Source organism: Epinephelus fuscoguttatus, linkage group LG9, assembly GCF_011397635.1.
Source record: "Epinephelus fuscoguttatus linkage group LG9, E.fuscoguttatus.final_Chr_v1".
Taxonomy (NCBI): domain Eukaryota; kingdom Metazoa; phylum Chordata; class Actinopteri; order Perciformes; family Serranidae; genus Epinephelus; species Epinephelus fuscoguttatus.
This window is the reverse complement of record NC_064760.1, coordinates 30528217-30554613: the sequence shown is the minus strand read 5'-3', so window position 1 is coordinate 30554613 and position 26397 is coordinate 30528217. Positions and strand designations below refer to the sequence as shown.

At 42.6% G+C, this 26397-nt stretch overlaps 2 protein-coding genes across 7 annotated transcripts; both read left to right on the top strand.

Annotated features, from left to right (window-relative positions):
- Positions 1-1678: 1678 nt before the first annotated feature.
- Positions 1679-6032, top strand: stc2a (stanniocalcin 2a). Its single transcript, XM_049586517.1, has 4 exons — positions 1679-2079; positions 4158-4300; positions 5065-5276; positions 5517-6032. The coding sequence occupies exons 1-4, from the start codon at positions 1941-1943 to the stop codon at positions 5878-5880; spliced, it is 858 nt and encodes a 285-aa protein (XP_049442474.1). The 5' UTR covers positions 1679-1940; the 3' UTR covers positions 5881-6032.
- Positions 6033-12589: 6557 nt separating this feature from the next.
- LOC125894484 (cytoplasmic polyadenylation element-binding protein 4-like) lies at positions 12590-25984 on the top strand. 6 transcript variants are annotated; one of them, XM_049585896.1, is made up of 12 exons: positions 12590-12741; positions 13697-14816; positions 14934-15032; positions 15834-15924; positions 18978-19028; positions 20138-20161; positions 20586-20762; positions 20959-21048; positions 21165-21283; positions 22407-22521; positions 22614-22795; positions 22974-25984. In XM_049585896.1, the coding sequence occupies exons 2-12, from the start codon at positions 13752-13754 to the stop codon at positions 23199-23201; spliced, it is 2241 nt and encodes a 746-aa protein (XP_049441853.1). In that variant the 5' UTR covers positions 12590-12741; positions 13697-13751; the 3' UTR covers positions 23202-25984. The 6 variants fall into 6 exon arrangements, with proteins under 6 accessions (XP_049441853.1, XP_049441850.1, XP_049441855.1 ...); XM_049585893.1 differs by having other exon boundaries at positions 15831-15924; XM_049585894.1 differs by lacking the exon at positions 12590-12741 and adding an exon at positions 12887-13207 and having other exon boundaries at positions 15831-15924.
- The last annotated feature ends 413 nt before the right edge of the window (positions 25985-26397 follow it).

Genomic DNA, 26397 nt, shown 5'->3' with positions numbered 1-26397 from the left:
GTTGTATAATGAAGATGAATGACATGACAGCTGCCCAGATGTGAAGCCAAAACATTGAAATCGCTTGGGTGACTTGCTTCGATACATCTCATAAATGTTAGCTGATGGGACACGGCCAAACTAAAGAAGATGGTTTCTGTCACTTTAGGTAGTTCTTATCAAGCTCATGTATATTCAAGTGTTCATTTTCCTGACAAGTTTGACTTTTATTTGTTATTTGATGCTATAAAAATGGGGCTGACATCATGATCAATGGCGCTGCTTGCGATTGGTCAGACAGGTGGATGGGCAGGAACTCTGGCTCCAGTGACGTAACCAGCACAAGATGACATTGGTAGTATCCGAAATATTTTGGCTACTTTTTTGTACAATCGTAGGAGGTGGAGACATGCTGTCGTTCTTTATATACAGTCAGTGGTTAGACCTGTGATTGCCTGGAAGTTTATTATGTCAAGGTTGCTCTAGCGCGATGTGATTAACAAAAGGAAGGAGCAATAAGCATCACCAGGCCCCCTAGAGGCTTTGGACCCAAGTGCCGTCACGCACCCATGCACCCTGATAGCCGTTTCCTTCCACGGGTACAATTTCCTGTCCTGCAATGGCCCTCTGGCATGACGAGCAACACGGCGACATGCTGGCTCGCGTTACACCGCTGGCTCCTATAGAGGCCTTTACCTGAAAGTAGTAACACCATTAAGTCACTGGAAACATTTCGAAGACAGAGACTTTATGTTCTGACTGCAGGCTCAGTCTGCTTGCAGTTATTCCACATGGCATCCTCAAGTGTTGCTCTTGAAAAAGATTCCTCTAAGGTCTCCAAATGTGCAACCCTGCCAATGTTGGTCCTCTATTCTTAGATCACTCCCTGTAGTAGTGGTTAGCAGACCTCATTGTCACAGACTAAACTGGGCATTGTGTAACAGACGCCTTCATATTCACTTCCCTATTAAAAAAAGTTAGTTAAGGACGTTTTATTTATAGGAGCTTTCACTTGTAAGTATGCAGTAATTATAGCATGATCTCAAAATCAGTATGGACTATCATATAAAGTTCTGACATCCTGTTGTTTGTGTGCAATTATTATTAGGACATTGATTGCAAGATTATACGGTATAATTCATTTTCATTGAGTGTTTCTGTTGTTGCAGACTTTTCACCTACTTTCTGAGAGCGGCTACAGACATCTTTGAAGCTGCAGTGAATTTATTTACTACCTGGCATTAATGACTTAGTGGGTTGTAGAGCCACAAGCTAAGCCTATTTTATGCAGAGTGCTTGGACATCATGTGCTTCAATTTACTCCAGTTTGTTGGCAAGCCTGGTATGTCTTGATCCTCCCGCAGCCTTGTAGCCTAAATAAGTGCTCCAGTTTTATGACAAAAAACAGACTTTCTATTGACTTTTAGCTGCTGCACTGTCCCTACAACAGGCTATCTGGTTATCTTGCAGTATAGGCAGATCATTTAAGCTGCTCACAGATTATCACTGTGTCTTTATGGAGGTTTATGTGTTATATTGGGCATTAGTGACTTTTGCAGATTTGGTTTGTGAAACACTGCTTGATCATCCCTGAGCTGTCACAATCAACTCACTCATGAATATGGCTTTACAGCGCCTGTTTTATTGCAAAAAGGGGACTTTCACTGGACACTCCCCTAAAACCTTGGACGTGGATGTCTGCGTCTCTGATTGGTTGTGAAGCCCCAACCGACAACACCTGCTTAACTCCTTCATCCAAATTGACACCCGGGGCTCTGAGAAATATAGGCAGCATCCCTTCCAGCTCATGCATTCAGTCCCACAGCTGCCCCCATAAGACACCAAGCCGCAGCTGCGCTGATCACTGATCCAAGGTGAACCCTCACACACACATACACACACACACATACACACACTGCCGGGATCTTTGCTGGAAATCGGAGCACACTGTCGGAGACGCAATGTTGGTCAAACTGGCCGTGGCGCTGCTGGTTTTGTCAGTGCTGGAGCAAGTGGTGGGATCGGATAATACTGATATCCATGACAGCCTCCCGGAGAAGCCTGCGAGCCAGAAAGGACGCCTCTCCCTGCAGAATACAGGTAAAGTGTCAGAGGAGATCAGAAATGTGGAGATTCTTGGTTGGTGCAACTGTTCGCACATCTCCGTGGGGTTTGTCCGTACACGTGTTTCTGTGGCTGCAAATTAAACCATGCTGGGGGGACGAGTCCGGGCGATTTGAGCAATCCGCTGCTTTTAACTTAAATCCCGGCGCTACGGTGCACACGAGTGACCCTTTTCGATTACCCAGGAAGACGATATCTTGTAAATACTCTCAGACAGAAATCCAATATGTTAGTAAACTATTAATAGAAAGGCGCAAGGTAATAGGTAATGTATACGGCAGCGCATCTAGGTGTGCGTGCGTCGCTGGTGTCCGTGTGTGCGCGCGTCGTAGGTAACGTTTTCAGTGGTTTTCTGGAGAAATGTGGGTTTTGCATGTGTTGTGCAGGCTGTGTGTTCAAATGAATGCTGGGTGATGTGTTCAAGCAGGTTAGTGGAGCAGTAATGATTGTTGGTCAGCGCTGAAGGCGAGCGGGAGTTGATTTCTTGGACAAATCCTCTGGGGGAAGCATTGCTTAAATACCACTAAAAGAGAGCGCGTCTTGGCTAATTAACACAAAGCACTAACATCACGTTGGGCTGCTGCCTTCTCTCTCAAACTCGTCGTATATAGTGGCTGATTTATTTGTGTGTGTGTGTGTGTGTGTGTGTGTGTGTGTGTGTTCTCATACACAGCATGACTTGCGCCCCACCATGTGAACCAGTGTCAAATATTACAGCATAATTGTTATCTTGCCTCCATAGTGAAAAATTAGGGACAAACTCCAATGCAGGTTTTATAGCAGAGACCCTGGTAACACCACTGTGTAATTCAATGCACGTTGCGGCCAAGCTCGTACGATCCAAGCACATTCCCGTGATGCCAAAACAAGCACTGCTGACAGCGGCTCACTTTTCCTGCGCACTAAAGTTCAACTCAGTGCCTACCAACCCCGCAGCAGCTCGTCCCCTTCCCCCTACTACTGCCCCCCCAACAGAGGCTCTTTGTTGACAAGCGTGATTTCGAATAAGTCACATTTAATCCTCTATTTGCTGTCCTCTTTACGCAGCTGGCGCGCACTTCCGAGTAAGGAGGGAAAAAAAAATTCTCTTACGCCCATCAGTTATCAGCTTCGAGACAAACCACGCGTGTAATTATGTTTTTACTTAAGTCAACAGTTGGGGTTTTCATAGCCAAACTGTGTACGGCCTGTTGGCTCCCAACCTAACCTGCAATTTGCCATAGAGTAAAACACTCCCGACGATGTCACATAGGGTAAGCAGCAGTTTCTGTGACAGGTTCCCTGCTGGTAGTCAGATGTCTCATAATACACAGCAATTTGGGGTTAAAAGAGAGACCTTCACTTTCACATTGTAATTTCTGTCCTCAAACATCTGTTTTATTCCTGTCTTTCATGGCCACAGTAAAGAGAAAATGGCACTTGAGAGCCAGCCAGTGGGGTGCAGGAGCTGGCATTATGTATTCACATGACATATACTTACATATTTCCCAAGTTTTTTTGCCTGCATTGCTGCTGTTGTGCCCCCTCATGTTGCTAATGATGCACCTTTTATTTAATGTTTTAGTATGCAGTCTCAGTTCATCTTTGAATGCAGTAATGAGAGACTTGTTGATGCACATTTAGTTGACAGACAATAGGAATGACTGCATTTGTGTTTCCTCCACAAGTAGTCAAGGCTGTATCTGCAATGCACCATCCCATCTCAATGCTAGGCAGTGCAGATGGATTGTGGTGCAGAATGACACAGTAATATCTGTCACCAAGTGTTCCTCCGCAGGAACCCCTCAGCTTGGGAAATTAGACTTCCCCCCTCCCCTCCTCCCCTTTCTCTCTCAGACTCTAGGTCATGAACACACGAGCGACCGCCTGTGTCTGTGGAAATAGTTATACGCCACATCAGCTTTGTGATTAGTGCAGCAATCTCAAGTGCTGAAGTGGAGTTGTGCCTCCAAGCCGTATGGTCTTCATTGCCAACACGCCTGTAACAATCTGCTGCTGTGTCTGCTGTGAACAGATGATAAGGTCCCTCCCCCTAACCTGTTCTCTCTTTCCAGCTGAGATCCAGCACTGCCTGGTGAGTGCAGGGGATGTCGGCTGTGGTGTGTTTGAGTGCTTTGAGAATAACTCCTGCGAGATACGAGGGCTACAGGAAATCTGCATGACGTTCCTGCACAACGCTGGCAAATTTGACTCTCAGGTACTAAACTATTCTGTGTGTGTGTATGTGTGTGTGTGTGTGTGTGTGTGTGTGTGTGTGTGTGTGTGTGTGTGTTTGCAAAAAAATGATATAACCAGAGGCAACATTCCTTTTCCTTTTCACCGGTTTGCTGCTCCACACTCGTCATTCACAGACAGATTTGTTTACTTGTGCTTTTTTCCCCCTACATACCTCAAAACATATCACTTTTCCTCGAAGTGCGATCTTACAGACACTGATCTCATAATCTCTTTTCCTCTCTTGGGAAGTTCACTTCCCTCTGAGTGGACTGGTGCATGTACAGTTAGGACCAAGGGTCATGAGCCAGTTGGCCAGACGCCTAGTTAGCTCCCTTTTCATACATAGCAGAGGCTGAAGCCCTGCCAAGCCAGGCCTGACTGAGGTCTTAACATGTCTATAGGGTCACATTCTAGGAATCTTTGGCAGGCAAATCCAGAAGATTTCAGCAGAAGAATGGCACAGTTTACTGCTATTCATGCAGACTTTCATCACCCCATTCTGTATTAGAAGCATGTAGTTACACATTCATATAAAGTTTGCTCCAAAGCAACTACACACACACACAATCCAACATGACTGAAACAGGTGCATAACATCTCCCAAACTATTAGGTGTAAGTAATATAGTAAAATGAGCCAAATGGTTTTCTTTGGCTGGTGTGCGTACTCTCAGGTTTCAACAACTTCTAGGGACTTTGTCTTGAGAGTTCACTGCTTAACAGTTGTGTCTCTGTGTGTGCACAGGGGAAGTCCTTCATCAAGGATGCTCTGAAATGTATGGCACATGGGCTACGGCACAAGTTCAGCTGCATCAGCCGGAAGTGTGTTTCCATTAAAGAGATGGTGTTCCAGCTCCAGAGAGAGTGTTACATCAAACACAACCTTTGCTCTGCTGCGAAGGAGAATGTGGCCGTCATGGTGGAGATGATCCATTTCCAAGATCTCTTCCCTAAAGGGTGAGTGGCTGCTCTGGACAGCATGTTTGGATTTATTTTTTCTCTAGCCTGTCCCTTCTGTTTCATCTCTGAATGTTTACCTTCCCTGGACTCTTCTGCCAGTTTAAGCTTGTTCTCCTCTTCCATGTATAGTAATACTACCATCCCATTTATTCCTGTCGTTTCCTCGACCTAGATGTATTGTGCTTCCAAACATGAAATCACAAGCTTCATGTGAGTTATCTGCCTCTCTCTGCCCAGTCCATATGTGGAGCTGGTGAATATTCTCCTAAGCTGCGGAGAGGAGGTGAAGGAGGCGTTGACACGGAGTGTCCGGCTACAGTGCGAGCAGAACTGGGGGGCTCTGTGCGACAGCCTGAGCCTCTGCTCCTCCCTCGCCCCGTCTCCTGCCGGCACCGCCGTCGAACAACACCGCCGCCCCTTGCCTTCCCACCCTGAGCCTGAGCATCCTCGCCCCCCGCGGCAAGGTGAAAAGGACAAACCCGCTAAGGCGGGCTTCAACACTCACCCACGCAACCGCAGTCAGGGACCCCGCCGCCAGAGCCCAGAGGCCGGAGTCGTGGCCGAGCAGGAAGACCCCGAAGCCACCGATATCCGGAGGTGAAAGCGCAGAGACTGTCCCGACCTTTGACCCCCTACGACGTTTAAAAACCACACTTGCAGACTTATGCACAACTCCACACTTCTCCACACACACACACGCATGCTCACACACACACACACACACACACACACACACACACACACACACACACAAATTCCCAGACAGACTGAGCAGAAGGAAACAAGCCCCGACCTTTCCTGTCCTTATTCCGCCCTCTCCAGTCATTCCAGCAGTCCCACATGGTAAACTTGCAGGGTAATTGTGGTGTAGCTTGTACTGTTATGCCAGACTGTAGGCCACGATTTTTTAAAATTGAGTAATAATTGTTATTATCATGATTATTTCAACTGTTAGGACTATTTTGGCTCTAATATAGCATTTCTCAAATCATACTTACTGTAAGATTTGATTATATTTGTATTATTTATTTTATTCTGTATGCAATGTTGAAGTATCAAAATGTACATAGAAATATACTTATCTATATTTATATAAACATGTATAAATATAGTTACAATATGCAATACTGATATACTATAGATGACATAGTATATGGTGTGCTGTCTGTTGTTCTCTTCACAGTATTGCACCCATCACACATCGGTCTGTAGATATGTAACATACACCATTTGTTGTTTCAAAGTGGGAATGTGTATTATAATTATAGATACTTGATGATTAAATACAAATTGTACAGGTTTCAAGTCCAGTTCTGGCACATATGAATTGTAGTGCATGATGGCCACGAAGCCAACAAACTTGTGCATTCTTCAAGTGAAAATCCACTCTAAAGAGGATGCAAATGTAATACTATGAATATGGACAGTTATTTCACACTTGTATGTATTGATAAGTCTCTCACAAAGCTAGAAATAAGAGAGCCAAGACTGATCTCTGATGTCATCAAGCGCCGCTGTCTGGGCAGCAACGAACGGGAGACTCTTTGTTTCATAAGTGTTAGTGCAACTCTGACGTGATGCAGAAAGTATCTCATCACTATCATTCATTGTTAATCGAACTTCAGGAGCTGCGTCTTGGTGACATTACAGATTCATGTTCATAGCTTCAGGAGACGTTTTTTGTTCTTGTTCACGAATAATAATTGAACTGTCAGATGTTATACATTCTCTTTGAGTTGGTTTTCCATCTAACTGTCAGCTATCAGTGAACTGCAGCAAAGAGAGGATGCTCAATGAAGTCCTTTCGCATATAAAGTCACACACATCAAGGTGCCTAAACTTGTTATTGTCCACGGTGACCGCTTCTCTGTGATTTAAGTGAATGGATGATACTGTGTCGTGGGAGAGATTTAATGTTGAGCTATTTTACGGTGATGTTGAGCCACAGAAGTCTTAGATTTTGCACTTTGGATGATTGTTAGTTTGTGTTGGACCGCTGCAGGTTAAGAAGTAAGACCAGGTTACCAGAGCAGTCGCCCTCTAATCAGACCTTACTGTATAGGATGTTTAATTTGAGCAACCCCTGGTTTTCCTTATCAGCTTACAGCACCAAGATTTGTATCCCCAAATGCTCCTTAGGACCAGATTGAGCCTCTTCTTTAGAAGATCAATGTTACCCTTTTGTGGTGTCCCAGTGGGCAGGAAAGAGGCTTGACAGAAACCCTCCAGATCTCTGGCCCCTCTAAATTAGCCCTTATTCCTCTCTGGTCCCTTACCTAGGTCAGGAGAGACATGAAGGCCTGTTATTCTACCCGTTAGAGCCGCAGGCAACGCAGCGAGGAACCAGGAACTGGGTTAAGTCCACACACGGGGGCTCTGGCGCTGTTATTCTAAATGTTATATTTACCGAGGCCACCAGAGAATTCCTCTGGGCCACAGCCAAGAGCCAGCAACACAGAGAGGTAGAGAGGAGTGGAGCAAAAAAACAGAGAGAGAGACAACTTTTTTATGTGATGATTCACTTCATCTTCTCCTAGTAGTCTTCTTCTCTCCCTCCTCTAGGTCACAGACACAGGCTTTTGACCATTTCAGGCCAGTCACATGCTTTTAGCTGTGGAAGTGTAGTTTGTGAGCGTACAACACCACATGCTGGGGAGCGATTGGTGCAAGCAGAAAATAAAACCTGCTCAGATTTTGTGGCTCAATTAAGTTTTTTTTTTGTTTCTGATGTACTTACAGTAAGGTAATGTTTTCTCCTCCCAGTCATTAAGAGACTATAATAAGCTCCGAGGGTTTGAATCATCAGTGAGGCTTTCAGGCTTTTCTTTTTTTTATTCTGTTGTGGAAGTTGGGATTCCTGTGACATCCCAACACAAGACATAAGCTAATCCTTTTTGAGAATGTACTGTATGTGTGTAAAGTGACAATCTGTTCAGCTCTCTGTCATTAGGTTTGATATGGCTTTTTGTAATAATGTAGTGGCTTGAATGGCTTTTCTTTATGTGTTCAGAGGAAAATAAAACTAACCACATTTCCGGTATTGTCAGTGCTCCATCACCACGTTGCGAGTTTTCCTCCGTTCAGCACAAGGACTCTGCTTTCACCGTTGAAAATACAGAACATGGTCTAGAAGTTTGTAACTCACCTGTAAGACATTGGGCATACGATCCCATGAATAACTTTGGACTCATGAAGTAAGATGTATCTTGTTATCATTAAAATATTTTTGTCTGTATTTTGTACATGTTGTGTCTATCAATACAGTTTGTATTCACACTGATGGAGCATGAAAACATGGCGTAAACACCACGACAAACATGTTCTCGTGGCTCAGACGAAGAGTTCACACAAGAGGACGAAACATTTGGTGGTAGAGCATTCAAGGAGCAGGTTAGCAGAGAAGGCCTCGTCGTCTCAGGTATACACACGAGTTAAAAGACACCCTATTCTCGTTTGACTTGCCGCCTCCTCTCTGACAGTGAAATACGGGCTGTGTTTAAAGTTTCAAGGACTGGAAATATCCTCCCTATTGAAAGGCCTAAACATTTACGTCAGCGGCTCTGGATTGTATGCAATGCTTGGGGTGGGTCCAGGGTGTCAGTTTTTATGAGTTGTCCCAACAGTGTACATTGCCTCACTAAACATTTAGACAGTGGTCTGGTTTGAAAGGTAGATGTCCAACTGTTGTTTTGGAGATTTAAGACATTCTGGGGTCAAGTTAAGAGTGTGCTGAGGTGCACAAGGCCATATATGGGAATTTGACACCCAAAGGTTTTTTTGTTTTTTGATTTATCTACAGTGTGGCAGGGAAGAAGAAAGGCTACATGCCACTTAACATATACAGCGCTTGTAATAATAGCACCTCTGCATTTCAGTATGAATCTGCCCTATACAGTTTGCCACAGCTCACCTCTGACTGTGTAATGACACCAAATGACCACTGGGTGGTGACATCTCTCTTTGTATTGACCTAAAGGCAGATGAAAGTAGCAGGTGCGAGGATTTGATTTTTAATAGGGTTGAGATGAGTCATTGGATTGAAGCTACAAATGATTTTAAAACTGAAATGATGAGTTAAACAATTCAGTCTCTTTGATTTTTATTTGAAATGTAAATCCAAAGTGTTTTTAACTTCCTGTTATCGTCCTTTCTGTTGGATTACAGGAAGCGCACAAACTTCCTGTTACAAACTGGGGGTGTGGAGTGTAGTAGAAGAGGATATTTACGAGGCAGGGAGGGTCTAATTAAAAACACTATCAGGTTGCATTACAGGAAATGCAACATTTTTTGAGTTTGGCACAGATTGGGATCTGAAGGTTGGGATATCATCCTCTGCTGCTTCAGCTTTGACCTTTATTTATATATATATTTTTTTAAATCTGTGTCTCTCCCCGATCTTTATGGTGCCCCTAAAACCTGACTCGCTTTTATACACTTGATACATAGCAAAAAATACGTCTCAAATTACAGTTTTGCTCGTTTAGACAAAAAGACGCTGCTGGGATGACTGCATCTAGGTCCATGTTTACATCTACGTCCAGTAGTCCATGGAACCTAGGCACCCATTCTTTACATTCTAAAAGAATTTCTAAATACATTGACATACACACTACACACTACAGCAAATAGTCAACCTGCAGTGTAAGTGAGTAAAACTCCCTAATTTTATTCATTTTTGTGACATTCAAGAAAATAGAACATAAGGGAGATGTTAGAGTATTAGAGTAAGAGAAAGGAAAAAGGCAAAAGCAATCTGGGACTTGGTAGAAAAGAAAAAGAAGAAGAAAAATGCACCTATCATAGTCTTTTATAGATTGTTAGCTAAATTGTTTGTGTTGGTTTCTCATTAGCTCTTGTCTCTTTTAGTAAAAACATCCAATAAATGTAAAAGATTAAAAATATATACTTGTTTTTTGGTGGTGGTGGTGGGTAGGTGGGGGGTTGTAGCTTGCCTATGGGAAGCCCTGTGCTGGATATGGTGCTGTGCATATACTGTGCATATATTGAAAAGGGCAGTGCGAGCTATGACATCATCGCCTACACACTGTCGGTGTCACACTATAATCAGGGAGCTGATAAGAAAGGCCGCAGACTGCAGCGTGCTACGTTCACTGGGATTACAGCGTGTGAGAGAAATTATGCTGTGTCACACTCAAACAACGTATTGAGTCTGAGATGGATGACCTCCTGGCCAAACAATGGGCTGCTGGTTGGACTAGAAATCTCCCAGTTTGCATGGTTGGTATGGCAACGGTGCTCTATCAATATAGAGGCAGCAGAGATCACATCTGAGAGGAGGCTGAACAGCAGAGAGAGAGACTGCGCCTCTGAGCAGAGAAATTCGAGATAGTCGGCCTCGGGTGCTTCGTGAACATCTACCCTGTGCTCCAGTGTGAACTAATGAATTAATGACTGGGTGCCTGAGTTCCATGGATGAATCATTAAAGAACCAGTCAAGGTGAAGAGGTGCACCCCACCTCTGTGTCCCACTGGGCCTCGGAAAGAAAAATGTAAAGCTGATACAACAAAACATAATATACTGTGCAATGAGTAATCATGCCGACCTGCTCAGCTCTATAAAATGAGTGGAACCTCAGCAGCAAGGCTCAGTTTCACAGGGGAATACAGAGCGTGTTGCTCTCAGGGAAGAAAATGCTGACACAACTCACTGTGCTCGAATTACTGTCAGCCTCAAAAGACCTATAGCAGGCAGCAACACACATAAGATGGTGGATCCAAATATGCATTCACTCAGCCTTACCCGTGACATGCACACAGGCTGCTAACTTGTTTTAAGTCAACAAAGTGCCATAGCTACCAATGATTTGCTGAGTCTCTGGCCTGAGAGCAACAAACCAGTAACACCTGGACCAGCAGTCTGTTATTTCTTTCAAAAAGAAACCAGAAGCTCAAGACACACTGTTGTGTGTGTTGTTAAACCACCCCAACAGGCCCTGCCGCACATAGGAGTGGGGTGGGGTGATGTGTGCTGCTACTACAGGATACAAATGAAGGGTGGGTCTGCCTTGGGGGACAAGAACACTGTGTTAACAACACTAAATCAACAAGCAAGCAGTAAATAACACTCCGACTGAGGTGGAAAGTAACTGAAACTTAGTGGCTCTTTCAGTTAGGTTTCTCGGTACATTTTAAGAACAGTAAGTCTATGCTTTTAGATGGCACAGTCATGAAGATATTCTACATAAGCTTCATTTGAAACTCCTTTCCTTAAAAGGCAACCTTTGCTTTCAGAGACAAAATGGTCTTGAACTGCACAGGAATTGTTGTTCAAGTATTCACTTTAATGTGGATTTAGTCAGGACCTCACCTATGACCACAATAGGCTGTGTGACATTCACAAGAACTGTTAAAATTAGTCTCTTTTGCTTGAGTAGCTTTAACACAAGTAATTTTACTCCCCATTGAGTAATGTATACTGCGGCTCCAGCAGGAGTACTTCTATTGAAAAGGATACTCTTTCCTGTCCTGGTGAAGGATCATTAAGGTTTTAATGAATTGGCTTCAGCAAAGGACAAAGCACAGCTACGTGAGGTTCTGGCTTGCGAGCAGACGTCAGATGAGGGAGACGATATGTGCAATGTGGAAATGTCATCTGCATTATAGCCTACTAAGTGATAGTATGATATGATGGCATGATCAGAGCGAAGCACGGATCTGACCAAAGTAAGATTAATCAAGCTCTCAGGCTTGATTATGTGCTGAAAATAGCAGCAGCTTAATGAGATTGCTATGCAGTACTTTGCTGTGATGATGTTATCTATCTATCTATCTATCTATCTATCTATCTATCTATCTATCTATCTATCTATCTGATCCTTTGCTTTCAGGGCCTGTCTGATACACAACACACCAGTCCTGGACAACTGCTGTAGGCAGAGGCTGAGGTGGAAGGAAAAAAAAAAAAAACATTTGCTTAGTCAAATTAACTCATCTGCATTCGGAACAGATGCAAATACCAACACTAAACCCTAGATTTTAACCCTTTGCACTAAATTGTCCTACAGTTCTCTTACATGAAAATAGCTCTGTGTAGTCATGGTTGAGGTTTTAGATAGAAATTTCCTTGGATGTTTAATTTCCCTTACAATACAACAACTCCTCCCATTGATTTCTAGGTATCCTTATTTGGGAGGAGAACGTCTTGAGTGCATGTGCCATTCATTGAGAAGGAGTGCTGTGGGCGTCATCACACGGGAATCATCCAATCACATGTCAGATTTTAGTGAGGTGGGCGGGGCTTCTGAGGGAAATCCTGACACACAGTGGCTGGTGGCTGAAGGAGGGGGCGGGGCTTGCAGACGGAAGTGTCTCCCGACTGGTCCAGCTGTCATCTAGAAGAGAGAAGAGACCATTTACACCGGCTGCCTGTGAAATGCAGAAAAAGGGAAAACGCTAAAATATGGCAACATCTAAACGATAAGGTCATGACGCCGAACTGAAGGTAGCTATGCCCGACATATATCTAAATACACACGTTTGTCGATACGTTCAAACGGCCGTCGAGGTTGCGTCACGGTGTTTCGAGATGTAAAAATGATGACAAGGTTTGGTAGGCTGTGTGACATTGAACATACAGGACACGAAACAGACGAGGTCGTCTAAAGAGCCATACACCATTTCTAACCACTCAAGTCCTGGAAAATTCCGCCGTCCTGTCGTCGTTAACGCTGTCGTGTACGTTAGTGAAATTTCGAGGTGACGTTTTAGCCGTTGAATTCGTTTATTGCTTCCCAGCTGGTGTGCAAATATGCTACAACGTCTCTGCGGTATCGGCTATTATCCTAGCCTAGCGGCTTGGTGAAGGGAACTACCCTAGATTCAGAACAGACAGGAGACGTCATCAACATTTTCCTGTATTTAAATGGTTGCGTATGAGGAGGTCATTGCTGAAAAGGGAAGATTATTTGGTAAGTGTCCATGCTGTAAGCCCCCACGGTGCTTGAGCGTTCACGGATGCACTGTAGTGCATAAACGTACTTTAAAATTGACTGCTGGGATCTGCATGATTAATAGGACACATGGAAGGTGGCGGAGCAGCTGTTAGCTTGCTGCTAGCTGCGTAACGACCTTTAGAGACGTAAGCTTCACCAGCACAGGCTGCTAGCTGTCTGCGCTGGTTAGGCTGGGTGTTTTCCGTGGTTGCCTGCCTGCCTGCCTGCCTGCTATCCGAGTGTTATATTTCATCCAGGCCTCCCATGGCCAAGCGAGTCAATGATTTAATCTCATTGATTGCATCACAAGACCAGACAGGGTGCAGCCCAAGCACATTTACAGGGTATGGCGAGGCTTGTTTTTTTTTTTGTTTTTTTTTTTTTTTGGAGGCCAGATCAACTTGAGTGTAACAATCTTGTGCTTTTTGTCACCCCTCCCCTGCCCTTCCTCAACCCTTATATTAGGATAAAGAAGACGGTGAAAGCCAAAAGTGAATTGAAGATTTACTGGGTGTCCTAAATGGGGGACTACGGGTTTGGAGTTCTGGTGAAGAACAGCAGCGGTAACAAATCTGCTTTCCCTGTAAGGATCCCTCCTCACCTCCAACCCCAGCACCCACACCACCCCTCCAACCCCCCCAGCCCCCCTTCCTTCGTAAACAACACCTGCTCCACCAATGGGGGCAGTGCTTGGCTGTTCCCTGCCGTAGCCCAACACAGTAACATGCAAGATGAGATTCTGGAGTCAGACAAGTCCAAGGCCTTGGACCTCCAGGACATGCAGGAGAAGTCTCAGGTCCAGGCCCAGCCTCAGGCCTTGTCCCCAGGCCAGCAGGAGGCTGGGGGAGGCCTAGGAGAGCTTGAGGGAGCTCTTCCTGAAGATGGCCCTTTGGAGAAGGGTTCTCTGGAGAGCAGTGGTGGAAAGGAGAAGCTGAGGATGGAGTCCCCTGTGCTCAGTGGGTTCGACTACCAAGACAGCCTGGGAATGGGTACAAGCTGTGCACAGTCCACCTCCTCCTCATCCTCACTGACCAGCTTTAACAACTGGTCCCCTGCTGTCCCATCCACCCAGTCTCCAGTGGTTGGGGAAGACGTCGGTGGGTTCTTCGGCCCGGCTGGCTCTAACGCCAACGGACCTCCCCTGCTGTTCCAGAACTTCTCCCACCATGCCGGCCCTGGCTTTGGAGCCGGAGGTAGTTTCTCCCCGCAAATTGGACCAGTCTCCCAGCACCACCCACCCACACCTCACCCCCAGCACTACCACCCCCACGGTCAGGGGGTCCCACAGCAGCACCGGCGCTCTCCAGCTAGCCCTCATCCACCCCAGCCCTCCTTCCCTCCACATCCCCATCGCACAGCACCGTTCACCCAGCTGCCCCACCTCGCTCCTGCCCAGAGCAAACCCCCTTCACCTTGGGGAAGCTACCAGAGCCCCTCCACTCCCACATCCACGTCCTGGAGCCCCGGTGGGTATGGTGGCTGGGGAGGCACGCAGGGGGTTCGAGAGTACAGGCGGGGGGTAGGTGGAGGGATGACGGGTCTTAACTCCATCTCTCCACTGAAGAAGTCCTTCCCCAACAACCAGGTAGATGTAGATCTTAAACACTTATAAATAGTAGCAGATATTTGCATTAGTTGGTATGATAGCACACGGTGCATTTGGTGAGCAGACATGCATGAAACTAATCCATCTGTCCTACAGGTTCCTTCTCAGAAGTTCCCCAGAAATAGCTCTGGTTTTAATCACAAGGGCTGGGTGGAGGACAACATGAGCCGCAGTGACAGTGTCTACCCTTTCCAGGTGAGCAGATCACAGGTAATACTCTGGCTGGTTTTAAAGGAATTACAAGATGTGATGCCTAATAGTACTAAGTTCAGTTTAGTTTTAGAGTGTCCAGCAGGAGCAAAGGATATTAACCACATTAAACACGCTCATCTGTAACAAATGCAACAAATAAGCCATTGAGCAAAACGGGATGCGTGACAGTTAAGCCAACTAAACGGATGAATTGAAACTTATTGTGCATGTGCTTATGTCTGAGGCCTTATCTAGATCATTGCGTTGAACGAGAGCAGTGTTATCATCTGCTCTGATCACATGGCCTTCCTCTTGTCCTGATTTGAGAAGTCTTGTGCTCCTCTGCAGCTTTGCATGCTCTCAACCCATTTAGATACACAGTGAAGCACCCTCAGTTGTGTTAAGTATTACTCATAGCTTTTCTGTGCTTTTGGGATTGTTTCAAATGCTAATATCTTTTTACCTTAGGCTATTCAATTAGAATTTGTATTGATCTGAAATTGGGCGAGTGGTGATGCATTTTTTGCCTCCTAAGTAGCATATATTCTGATCTGATGCTCTCAGATAGACAGGAAAGATATGATTGCAGATATACACAGGTGATTTTGTGTGACATACTCTCGGCTCCATTTTCTGTTTACAGTGCTTTCTGCTGAACGTCTCTATGGGGATATTCTCTGCAGTTTTTTTTTATTAGCTATTAGCATCATGGCAAACTCTGTCAGGGCTCTTGCAGCTTGTGCCGGTTTAGACGGTGATGTGGGAAGTGAGGAGGCTAATTGTTGTCTTCCTCTCTTTCAGCAGGAGAGAACACGGTCCTTTGATGGTTTCAGTATGCACTCTCTGGAGAACTCTCTGATTGACATTATGAGGGCTGAGCAGGATTCCTTGAAAGGTTGGTTCCCACACTAACAATAGTTAGGAGAGGATACTTTCCCTCACCGCTGGCTGTAGATAAATACAGCCATTTGTTGCATGTATTTGACAACAAATGAAAAATGGGTATTATCCTCACAGTGCCGACAAGTGATTGTGTTGATGGCAGGACTTCAGTTTGAACATGCATGCTCCTTATTGGGTCCCAAAACTGTGGGCGCTAGTTTTACTTGTGATTACACTTCTTTGATAATAGAGTTGCATGTGTGGTTAGGATTTTGAGACTTTTTGTCTTGCAACACACTAAAACCAACATACAAATACAAAATTATAGTAATAATACAAAATTAACCTAACATGATGAAGTATATGTTGATTATACAATGTAATGCCCACAGAATGATGACACCATCTGTGTTTAGATTGGTTCCCTATAAGCCTTGCTTTCACTATGTAATTCTGTCTGCCACTGGGTACGATCTCCTGGGAAAATGAAGGCTCAATTTACAGCACAAAAGATGTGTGTTAGCCACTGCACAACCAAAACAAGAAGACGATAGCGCTTTTGTTTTTCTGGGTAGCTATCAGTAGCTATCCCTAGTCACCAAAGAGTAGCTATGTAAATTCTGTGCAGTTATCATTCCCAGTAGCAGGAATGGCAGACATAAATACTCCCCATCCATTTCAAACATTGGAACTGCCCTCATACTTCCATGCATCATTTATAATAGCATAGATACTTCCAACTGACGGCAATAGAGAGCAGAGTCACAAGTTTTACACAACAAAAAAACGAGGCAATGGTGAAGGAGGTTGTGATAATGAACCTTTAAACTGAGGCAGTATTGTAGACAGTGGGGGTCTGTGAGGCCATTAAATACATCACTACATGTGGAATGAGAATTATTTTAACTATATTACGGATTTATTTTGTTCCGCCATTTTTTAAATATCCTCATCATCTTCTATGAAGGTATCTCACTTTAAATATGCCACGCTGCCCCCACAATCTCCGGTGGTATTGCTCTACTGTCCATAAGCTTTCAAAGAATGGTAAATAGGCTGCACTTATATAGCACTTTTCTAGTCATCCGACCACTCAAAGCGATTTTTTTACACTACGAGTCACACACGCATTCACACACTGGTGGCCGAGGCTGTCATACGAAGCGCCACCTGCTAAAACACTTGCACACCGATGGAACAGCCATCGTGAGCAGTTTGGGGTTCAGTATCTTGCTCAAGAATACTTCAACATGCAGACTGTGAGGAGCCGGGGATCGAACCGCTGGTGTTCCGAGTAGTGGATGACCCGTTGAGCATAAAGGAGCCCTAACTGTGGAAACTGTGGTTGTTGCTAGGCTTGGAGGAAAACTAAAAGCAATCCAGTTAGGTTTTTGATAGTGGCGGTGACAGATAAATCTAAGATGATTTCGAATATTGCACAGTACAGTACATCTTCCTGTACATTGTTGCCCCCTAATTTCAATAGAATATAATTTAAGTGCTGTTTAAGCGGGGATGCGTATCTTATATACCTCTTAAAGGAATACTTTTCAGATACTGATTTTCAGCCAGCTTTACTAGTGCCAAGGTCTCCCTGCTCACCCCTCAGCTCAAATCTGCCAGATGACACATTGCGTGTCATTGTGCAGATTTTCACTGGCTCTGGGGCTGTTCGTCGCACCACAGATTGTACTTCCGCATTTTTGTATGCCCACCACCACGGACACAAAGCGTATAGAAATGGACCAAACTTGGACCAAACTGTAACACTCAGCAGTGTTGATTAAATTGAATCCAAGATTCTGTTACTGTATTGCCAGTTTCTATCATAAAATGTCTTCAGAAACCTATTTTGGTGCACAGTTGACTGTGATATGAAAATCTGAACAGGAAGCGGGCACCATAATGGTTATTTTATTGTGAAAATCGAGGCTGAAAGAACTCAGATCAACTGTGTTGCTTTTCTCTCACCTAAAATGTCTTCAGAAACATATTTTAGCTTGCTGTTCAAATGTAATACGAGATCCCTTGTAACTAGCAGGCCACCATATTGTTTTTAGACCAGCCACCAGCGGGAGCATTAACTATTGTTAGTTAGTTAGTTAGCTAGCATTAATTGTGGTAGTTGTAGGTTTTCTACCTTTTGAGCAAAAGCAAGTGCCACAGTCCTTTTTCACTGTTTTCTCTGGCCATGTTGTTCCAATTTCAAAAGTATTTAAGCCTATCTGCTGCATAGACGGCCCAACTTTATGAAAAGACCATCTTTCCAGCAGTGAAATAATTATTTAAGTACCAACCAAAATGCGTTCACAGCAGTCAGAATCAAAGTATCAAAAGCTGGCGTGGCATATCTAGGTAGATTATTTTATTAGATTATCAGAATTTGGCACATTTTAGGCACATTTGTACTTTGATGACTGCTGTAGTTTAGACAATTCACATTAAAGAGATATGGTTTCCTTTCTCTTGTAAAAGAAGGGTTTTGTGGTATAGTATCAAAAAAATGCGTTTGCATCGTTGCAAAATGCATATATGTCGTATTCAAATCAAATCACTACATTTCTCTTATTCTGTGTGACTCGTGAAAACAGTCACCTGCAGCATTTTTGCTGTGGAGGCTCTTTGATCTGAGCTAACTCTCTCATTAATAAAACATTTAAGTTCAGTTTTTGTTGCATTCAGTCTTAATAGAACCAGAGCCAGCTGATGCTAATGTGGGCCAGCTGATGCATGTGCCTTCTTTTTTTGAAACTTCTCTTTTTTTACAGCTTCCTCAATTATAAAATCCGCTAATAATTTGCAAGTCTAACACATGTCCTTGGACTTATTCCAGCATTTCTCTCGCACATGATATTACACTAACATGCAGTTTTCTCTACATGTATGTGTATGCAATAGCTAAATTCTTCTTACTTTCCCCAAATGTGTGCTCCTTTAGAGACAGAACAGAATATTACCCCAAACCATTTCAAGATAACTTCAGTTGGAATAGATTTATATGTTAAGGGAAAGGAGTGAAATGTCATGACATGGTGTTCTGAGGCCTCTCCTGTTTTTGTCATGTAGGACGCTACAGCTTCTCTCACCAGGGTGGAGACGGGCCTCTACCTATGAATGGTATGTAAATGACATGCATACAAATATGCAGCGCTGTAGCAGAAGTCAGGGCTTGAAATTAAAGTCTGCCAAATGCAGAAAAAAATATTATTTAACCATGCAAGTAAAGATGTAAGATTCAGTCCTTCATTACCATTTAAACGTACTTTAAAGGAATTCGGTGAGATCACACAAAATATACATAATATATGAAATCCCATAACCCCAGTGAGACATAAAGCAAGTAGTAAAAAAGAAAATGACTGTGACACACACCCAAAATGGCTGACCAAAAGGAGATGAGACCAGACTGGCTTCTTGGAGTAGAGAAATAATACTGTTGTTACATAGGTTCAGAGACCACACAGAGCAAATAAATTATACTGTGAGCAGAGTGAGCTGTCAGAGGCAGATGATGTATGGTTGTAAGTTTTATTTATCAGTATTTCCATGCATAATAATGAGCGTTATGTTCTGAAAGACATTGAGTCACACAGTGTTTCTTCAGTCATATGTGGAGTTAGTGAATGTGTAGCAAAAGAAATCTTAGTAAAAAATAAAGGTCAGCTTTAGTTTGTTTTACATGTATAGTGATTAATGAGGCGTTCAGTTACTGTGGGCTACAGTTACATGCCATGTTGGGTTCTCACTCTCATTTATACTATATATATCTATATATCTATATATATATATATATATATATATAGATATATATATATATAGATATATATATATATATAGATAGATAGATAGATATATGTATATATATATATATATATATAGATAGATAGATAGATAGATAGATATATATATAGATATAAACTTCGTAAATATATATATGAAAAGATAATAGCATAAATATATATATATATATATATATATATATCTATCTATCTATCTATCTATCTATCTATCTATCTATCTATCTCTATGTATTGCTCTCAATTAAATGCAGTTCATGGACACTGGTGTATTTTTCAGAGTGGCTGATACTTCAAAATACAGAAGCCATTTTAGCTGGTGATCCAACAAATTAATTTCAAGCCCTGGCAGTGTTTTACTTGCTGTTTTTGACTCTGCACCTTTTTCAAAAGCCATTTCAAGAGTGTTTTGTGTTGTTTTACATGCAGCAAGAAGTTATGGCAGAAGACGAGGTAAAGATTGTGAATGTGTCTTGATTTCTTCCATGTGATTTTTAGAGAACAGTGATGAGCCCTGAGATAATGACTTTGTGGTTTTCCTTCTGTGTTTGTCTGCTTGGCTGTTAAGTGTCACTGATTATTGTGCCTTGAATATTGTCAGGGTTTAAATCCCCTTTTTTCTGTAGGGTGTAAATGGCTTCCCATGTTGCCTGCTGAGACCTTGTAGTGTTAATACTCATGCTTTTACTGTGTCATCAAAAATGGCAATCATGGCTGCTTTTGTATGTATTCTTTGATGTTATTTTGTTAATTTACATCTAATCAAATCCCCTGCTCATTATAATATCATTAATATTTTTTCAAAACAATAAGAATCTTGGTTCAACCTCACTGTTGGTGAACCCGTTTATGTAATCCAAATCGATCTCCCTGCTAGGTCACTCGTCTCTGTTTCCCATGGAGGATGAGCGCTCCTTCGGAGAAGATGAGTCTGGTGACCAGGGGCTTGCTGGCCTAGGTTCAGCCCACTGTTTCCCACACCTCAATGGTGAACGTGTGGAGCGATATTCGCGCAAAGTGTTTGTTGGAGGGCTGCCCCCAGACATAGATGAAGGTAAAGACACGTTACTGTCACAGAAGATGCTTTTCATCTGCATGTTGGAGATCAAAAGCTTTAGCAAACCCGTAATTTTCAACTTTCTTCTTTTTTTATCGATAATTTCTATATGGCGGGAGTTGATTAATATCGCAAAATTTGTAATGGGCACGGCAAAATACGAATGCAGACTGATTTGAGTTTCCTTTTTCAGATGAAATTACTGCCAGTTTCCGCCGATTTGGTCACCTGTTTGTTGACTGGCCTCACAAGGCAGAGAGCAAGTCCTATTTCCCACCAAAAGGTAAGTCTAACCAGCTGGACATTATATTTCTGCCAGCGTGTTCACTCTACAGCTCTGTGATGATGGGTATTAGCTAGTTGTGCACACTCATTGTTCCGTTTGTCCAACCTTTCCAGGATATGCATTCCTACTGTTTCAAGATGAGAGCTCTGTTCAGGCCCTGATTGATGCCTGCATTCAGGAGGATGGCAAGCTTTACCTGTGTGTCTCTAGTCCCACCATCAAAGACAAGCCTGTGAGTGTGTCATCTTGTTTTGCTGCTACATGCTTTTTATCCATCTTGCCCAGAGAGTACAAAACTAACACAAATGTTAAAATCATAGACTTGCACAAGCTTTCTTTTTTTAGTGTGTCTGGTCATTTTATCTCAGAAAACTGGGAGGTTCAGTACAGCTTTATTTATTTTGTGTGTGTGTCCAAATGTGGACTTCGTAGTAATTCATTTGATGTATAGGTTTAGTTCACTGCGCATTTAAAGTGCAGAATTTTAGCGAAAAATCGACTGATGGCTGCTGCATCTTGAACAGAATTGTCCGCTTCTAACACTCAGTTTCCATCTTCAGTCTGACATTACATCCACTCTTACTGGTTGCCATGAGGGAAAGGGGTTCATTTTTCCCTAACCGATCACGAGAGACTAACGTGTCCCCCTGAATCTAATTTAATTTTAAGTCTGCACTGAGGCGTTACCTTGCCAAAATACTGGTTCTGCATGTGCGTTACGAGTGAATCAGAGCAAAGTAAGACAAACTATGATGTTGTGCGATATTGAGAGGACACTGATAGCAGTGTCTATCTTGTCATTGGTTCCTGTGTACCACCTCATATCAGCGTTAGTCCCCCCATGGTGCTCATTGGATCGATGGATTGCCAACTGAGAGACAGCTGTTACGTGTCATGATGCCAGACGAATCAGTGAAGTTGGTGGCGAGGGCGGATTCAAAGGTCTGGACCCAGACAAGACTGGTAGCCAAGTGCTAATCATGATCGATCGAAGGCTAATTTTGACTGTAATGTTTGTTTGTTAGTTTATTTGTTCAGTTATATAATGTACATTTACGTATATGTTGCAGTATTCTGCCCCACAGCACAAAAGGTGGGGAAAATGTAACAACAGTGACCTCCCCAGTTGGAGCACCTGCTGTATTCCACCTTCATTGCTTCCTGTAAAAATCCACAGCCACCACCAGCAGCAGCGTGCTGCAGTGGCAGTCAGACTGAACCAAAGAAATGTGTTAATCCATATTACATGAGCAGCAAGCCGCTTTCATTTTCACAATCCAAACTGTATCTTGCTCACAAAGTAGTAGAGCCTGACTGAGAGGAAATGAATGCTTTTCTCATTTTGGCCTTCGTAGGTTCAGATCCGGCCCTGGAACCTAAATGACAGTGACTTTGTAATGGACGGCTCTCAGCCATTAGACCCGAGGAAAACTATCTTTGTAGGAGGTGTCCCTCGTCCCCTTCGTGCAGGTGAGTGTATGCGGTGACTCCTCTAAATGTATTGCAGTCTCAGGAGTCAGTTAGATCCCATTAACATACATTGTGCTGCACTGCTCTTCCAGTGGAGCTCGCCATGATCATGGACCGTCTGTATGGTGGAGTCTGTTATGCTGGGATTGACACAGACCCCGAACTCAAGTATCCAAAAGGGGCGGGGCGAGTAGCCTTCTCCAATCAGCAAAGCTACATTGCAGCCATTAGTGCCCGATTCGTTCAACTGCAGCATGGGGAGATTGATAAACGGGTGAGTCCATCAGATGTTAGCGGCTTCCCATTCAGGTCTTAAAAAATGAAGAGTGGATGTTCATGAAATATTAATTTAAACCTATCCAACATGCTGCTGTGCACGCATTTCACATTTTTCTCAACCTCCATTTTAACACAGTTTTTCTCCTGTCATCCATTTTCTTTTTCTTTTACAGGTGGAAGTGAAGCCATATGTTCTGGACGACCAGCTGTGTGATGAGTGCCAGGGCACCCGCTGCGGGGGGAAGTTTGCTCCTTTCTTCTGCGCCAACGTGACCTGTCTGCAGTACTACTGCGAATACTGCTGGGCGGCCATCCACTCCCGGGCCGGCCGTGAGTTCCACAAGCCGCTGGTGAAGGAGGGAGGGGATCGACCACGACACATCTCCTTCCGCTGGAACTGAGGCGAGAGGGCAAGGGAGGGAGAGGATGCAGGATCGGGGAGGGATTGAAAGACAGGGGGTAGTAAGGGAAGGGGTACGGGCAATGACATGAAAAATAAATGCACTTTTCTTTTTAAGTTTAAAAAAAAAAATCTTAATTTATTTTTTATTTTATTTCATTTTAATTGGGCCTTCTAAAAGAAGTAAATGCTAAGAAGAGAGTGAAATCCCATTTATGTTTTGACTTTAAGTGTGCATGAGCATATGGATGCATTAGATTTGGATTTAGATGTTTTCTGACTTGACTGTACTTTTCTTTTCGTGTTAGCTGGCAAAGCTGCTTACATTTGTTGTCAAGAGTAACATAAAATTTAAGTGAGGTTCATCATACCTAAATCAGTATACTAACTATGGAAGTTGAGTTTAAGAAGGGTGCATTTTCTTACTTTTTGCTTGCAGGATTAGAGAACAACTGTACCATTTACCAAAGGTTGAGTGCAAATGGTTGGGTTGAACAGAGGAGGAACGCCGTTTCCGACGGTCAGACGATTGAGTTTTTCTAAGAAGCTCACGTGTACAGCATCTGGCCACGTCACAAAACAAAATCTCCCCTCAGTCTGGCACACGTGTTTCGATTGCTGGCATGAGTTTTTAGGTTTTGGTTTAAAAGTCGACACTTTGTAACCAGAAAGGGCAAACCAAAGATTGGCCTAAAACGCATCATCAAAAGCAGATGTTGATCTGAGGGTTTTCAGGATAATGTTGTGTCCTCCTGTCATTCGGCAGAGGAAAGGCTGGAGTTGTCTGGAGTTTCGGTTTGTGGGTGTCGGCGAATAAAGACACAGCCCTCAGGGCTCAGGTATTGGCAGTAGTATTTGCTCACTTTATATTGTCAGGGATATTAGCACTGGAAGCTAACATGCTAATGTAGTACAAACTAATGGGAATGCACAGTCCAGTCTCCCTGAGCTGTCCTCATGGTGTACCACTGCACGCTCTACCATGACTGGAGCTTCTATCACAAGTGTTGTGGTTGGATATGGTAGTAGCTAGAATTTGCTGTCACAGAGATAAAGATATTATTTTATACATGGCCTGCTGATTTTTGTACAGTGTTTTATAGCTGATTATTTTGTCATGAACATATATACATTTATTATGCACTACTTTTCTAAATATTTTTTTCAATAGTCATTTTAGGCACATTTTTCACAGATGGGAGAACTCCTTTTGCAATACCTCATTTTTTTCACTTGGTGAAAAATAATTTTGTACCTTTGTTACTAAGAGATCTGCATTTATGGTAAACTTAATTTAAAAAAGAAAATGAATGATATTAATATAATTTTCAATTAGCTTTTATATATTTAAGTGCTGGTAAATCTGAAAATTGTCTGGTGCATTGGTGTGATTCTGTAGATAAATTAAAAAAAAAAAGAGGCTTTCATTAGCCAGTCATATATGGATTCTCCTCTGTCCTAATAAACATAATTACAGGATCCTAAGGCATGACAAGACCTTTCTAAACTGATTTTGATAGTCTTGAAAATATATTCTGATATTTCGCTCCTAGGTGTAGTCATTAAGGTTATCAATAGGGTAAATGTTTTGGCTTTGGTCAATGTGAAATCTTCCCTTCTATCACCGGAGTGGATATCAGCTGTTTGAATATTTAGATCTTCTTTCTGGGACTGCCTGTAAGTTCTACTTATTCTTGGCATGCATAATGTAATACAGAAATAACATGGCTAGTGTTAATGCAGGACCTAATGTAATGCACTAGATCTCCTTTTTCCTTTTTAACTTTCTTTTCCTTATCTCTTTGAGATCACCTCTCTTGTAGCCTCTCTTTACATGATGGAGTCTGCCTTCCTTACACAGACATGATGTTTATGCAATCTACACAGTGACAACACTTTGGATGCGTTTTGTAATGTAGAGGACACTCAGTAGGACATAGGTGAGGAGACTTGATCACTTGACCCCCTTTGTGATGTGGCATGCTTTGGGACATAACCTGAATGTGATTTAATGTTGCAAGTTAACTTTGAGCCATTATGTGCAATACTTATTCTTTCCAGAAACAAGTCTCCGCAGTGTAAGTCATTTAATCCATATAAACCATGCAGTCATTTACACATTATTTGTTTCCTATTGTTCATGCTGATGTCTGCAAGAAAAAAAAAAACTAATTTATACCTGAATTTATTTTTAAACATTAGTTTTGTGCTTATTTACTTATTTTGCTACAACCATGCTACTGTGATTGAAAACATTGTATATACTAGGTCGATAATGTATTTAGCATTTGCTATATTTTCAATTGAAATGTATAACTATCATTTTGATCAGATTTTTGTTATATTTTTTGGGGTGATGTGTTAAACTCGTTGATGTGTCTAGTTTTTCTAATTGCTGTATTGTGCTCCACATTTTCAGATGAAAAGAATATTGATTATGTCTGTTAGTATTACTTGATTGCAAAATTTCAATAGTTTTTAATTGTATGCTGGGAAGGTTATATTTATTAACTTTTTTTTTTTTTTTTTTTTACCTGATATCATTTTGATTTTTATTAAGTCATTTCACATTTATACGTAAGTTCCAATTTTTATATTTTCTTCCTGATTAATTTACGCTACAATACAGACGTCAGTTTTTATAGTTGGTTTGTAGAATTGAAGTAAAACAAAGATCTAATGTCATATATTCATTTGCTGCCAACTGTTTGTAACTGTATGCATACATTTGAAGTATTTGTAATGTGAGTTGTTGAACGAATAAAACAGCTGTGAGGAAGAATTACACGCCCAGTGTTGGTTTTTCCTTTATTTGAGTGTTTTTGGAGAGGCCCCTCTTAATTGATTTGCCCTGTGAAGGTTTTTTACCTCTAAATGTGAGTCTTACACCTGATGCCGTTGTTATGCCACAGCAATTTTTTGGCACATCTGGTGGGCTGAGTTGAATCAGGTCAGAGGTATTTATAGACTGAGGCTTATTTCAGACCTTGGTGAGTGATAGGCCTATTTAGCTCACCCAAATCCCCTGTCTTTGCCCTAACAAACCTTTTCTAGTCTTAAATTACACAAGTATACACACAGGCACATAGGCAACAAAATGTCATGAGATTTTCTAATTTTAATACAAAAATATAATTCAATAGCTGATTTTTTTTTTTTTTAAATTGACATACTAAACTCCTGATGAGCTGTAAAAT

Bases quoted from the DNA above. Each gene is read 5' to 3' on its own strand.
- stc2a (XM_049586517.1), top strand. From the start codon at position 1,941: ATGTTGGTCAAACTGGCCGTGGCGCTGCTGGTTTTGTCAGTGCTGGAG. The intron at 4,301-5,064 runs GTACTAAACTAT...GTGTGTGCACAG, and splicing joins CTGGCAAATTTGACTCTCAG to GGGAAGTCCTTCATCAAGGA. The intron at 5,277-5,516 runs GTGAGTGGCTGC...CTCTCTGCCCAG, and splicing joins CAAGATCTCTTCCCTAAAGG to TCCATATGTGGAGCTGGTGA.
- LOC125894484 (XM_049585893.1), top strand. From the start codon at position 13,752: ATGGGGGACTACGGGTTTGGAGTTCTGGTGAAGAACAGCAGCGGTAAC. The intron at 15,033-15,830 runs GTGAGCAGATCA...CCTCTCTTTCAG, and splicing joins ACAGTGTCTACCCTTTCCAG to CAGGAGAGAACACGGTCCTT. The intron at 20,162-20,585 runs GTAAAGATTGTG...TCTCCCTGCTAG, and splicing joins AAGTTATGGCAGAAGACGAG to GTCACTCGTCTCTGTTTCCC.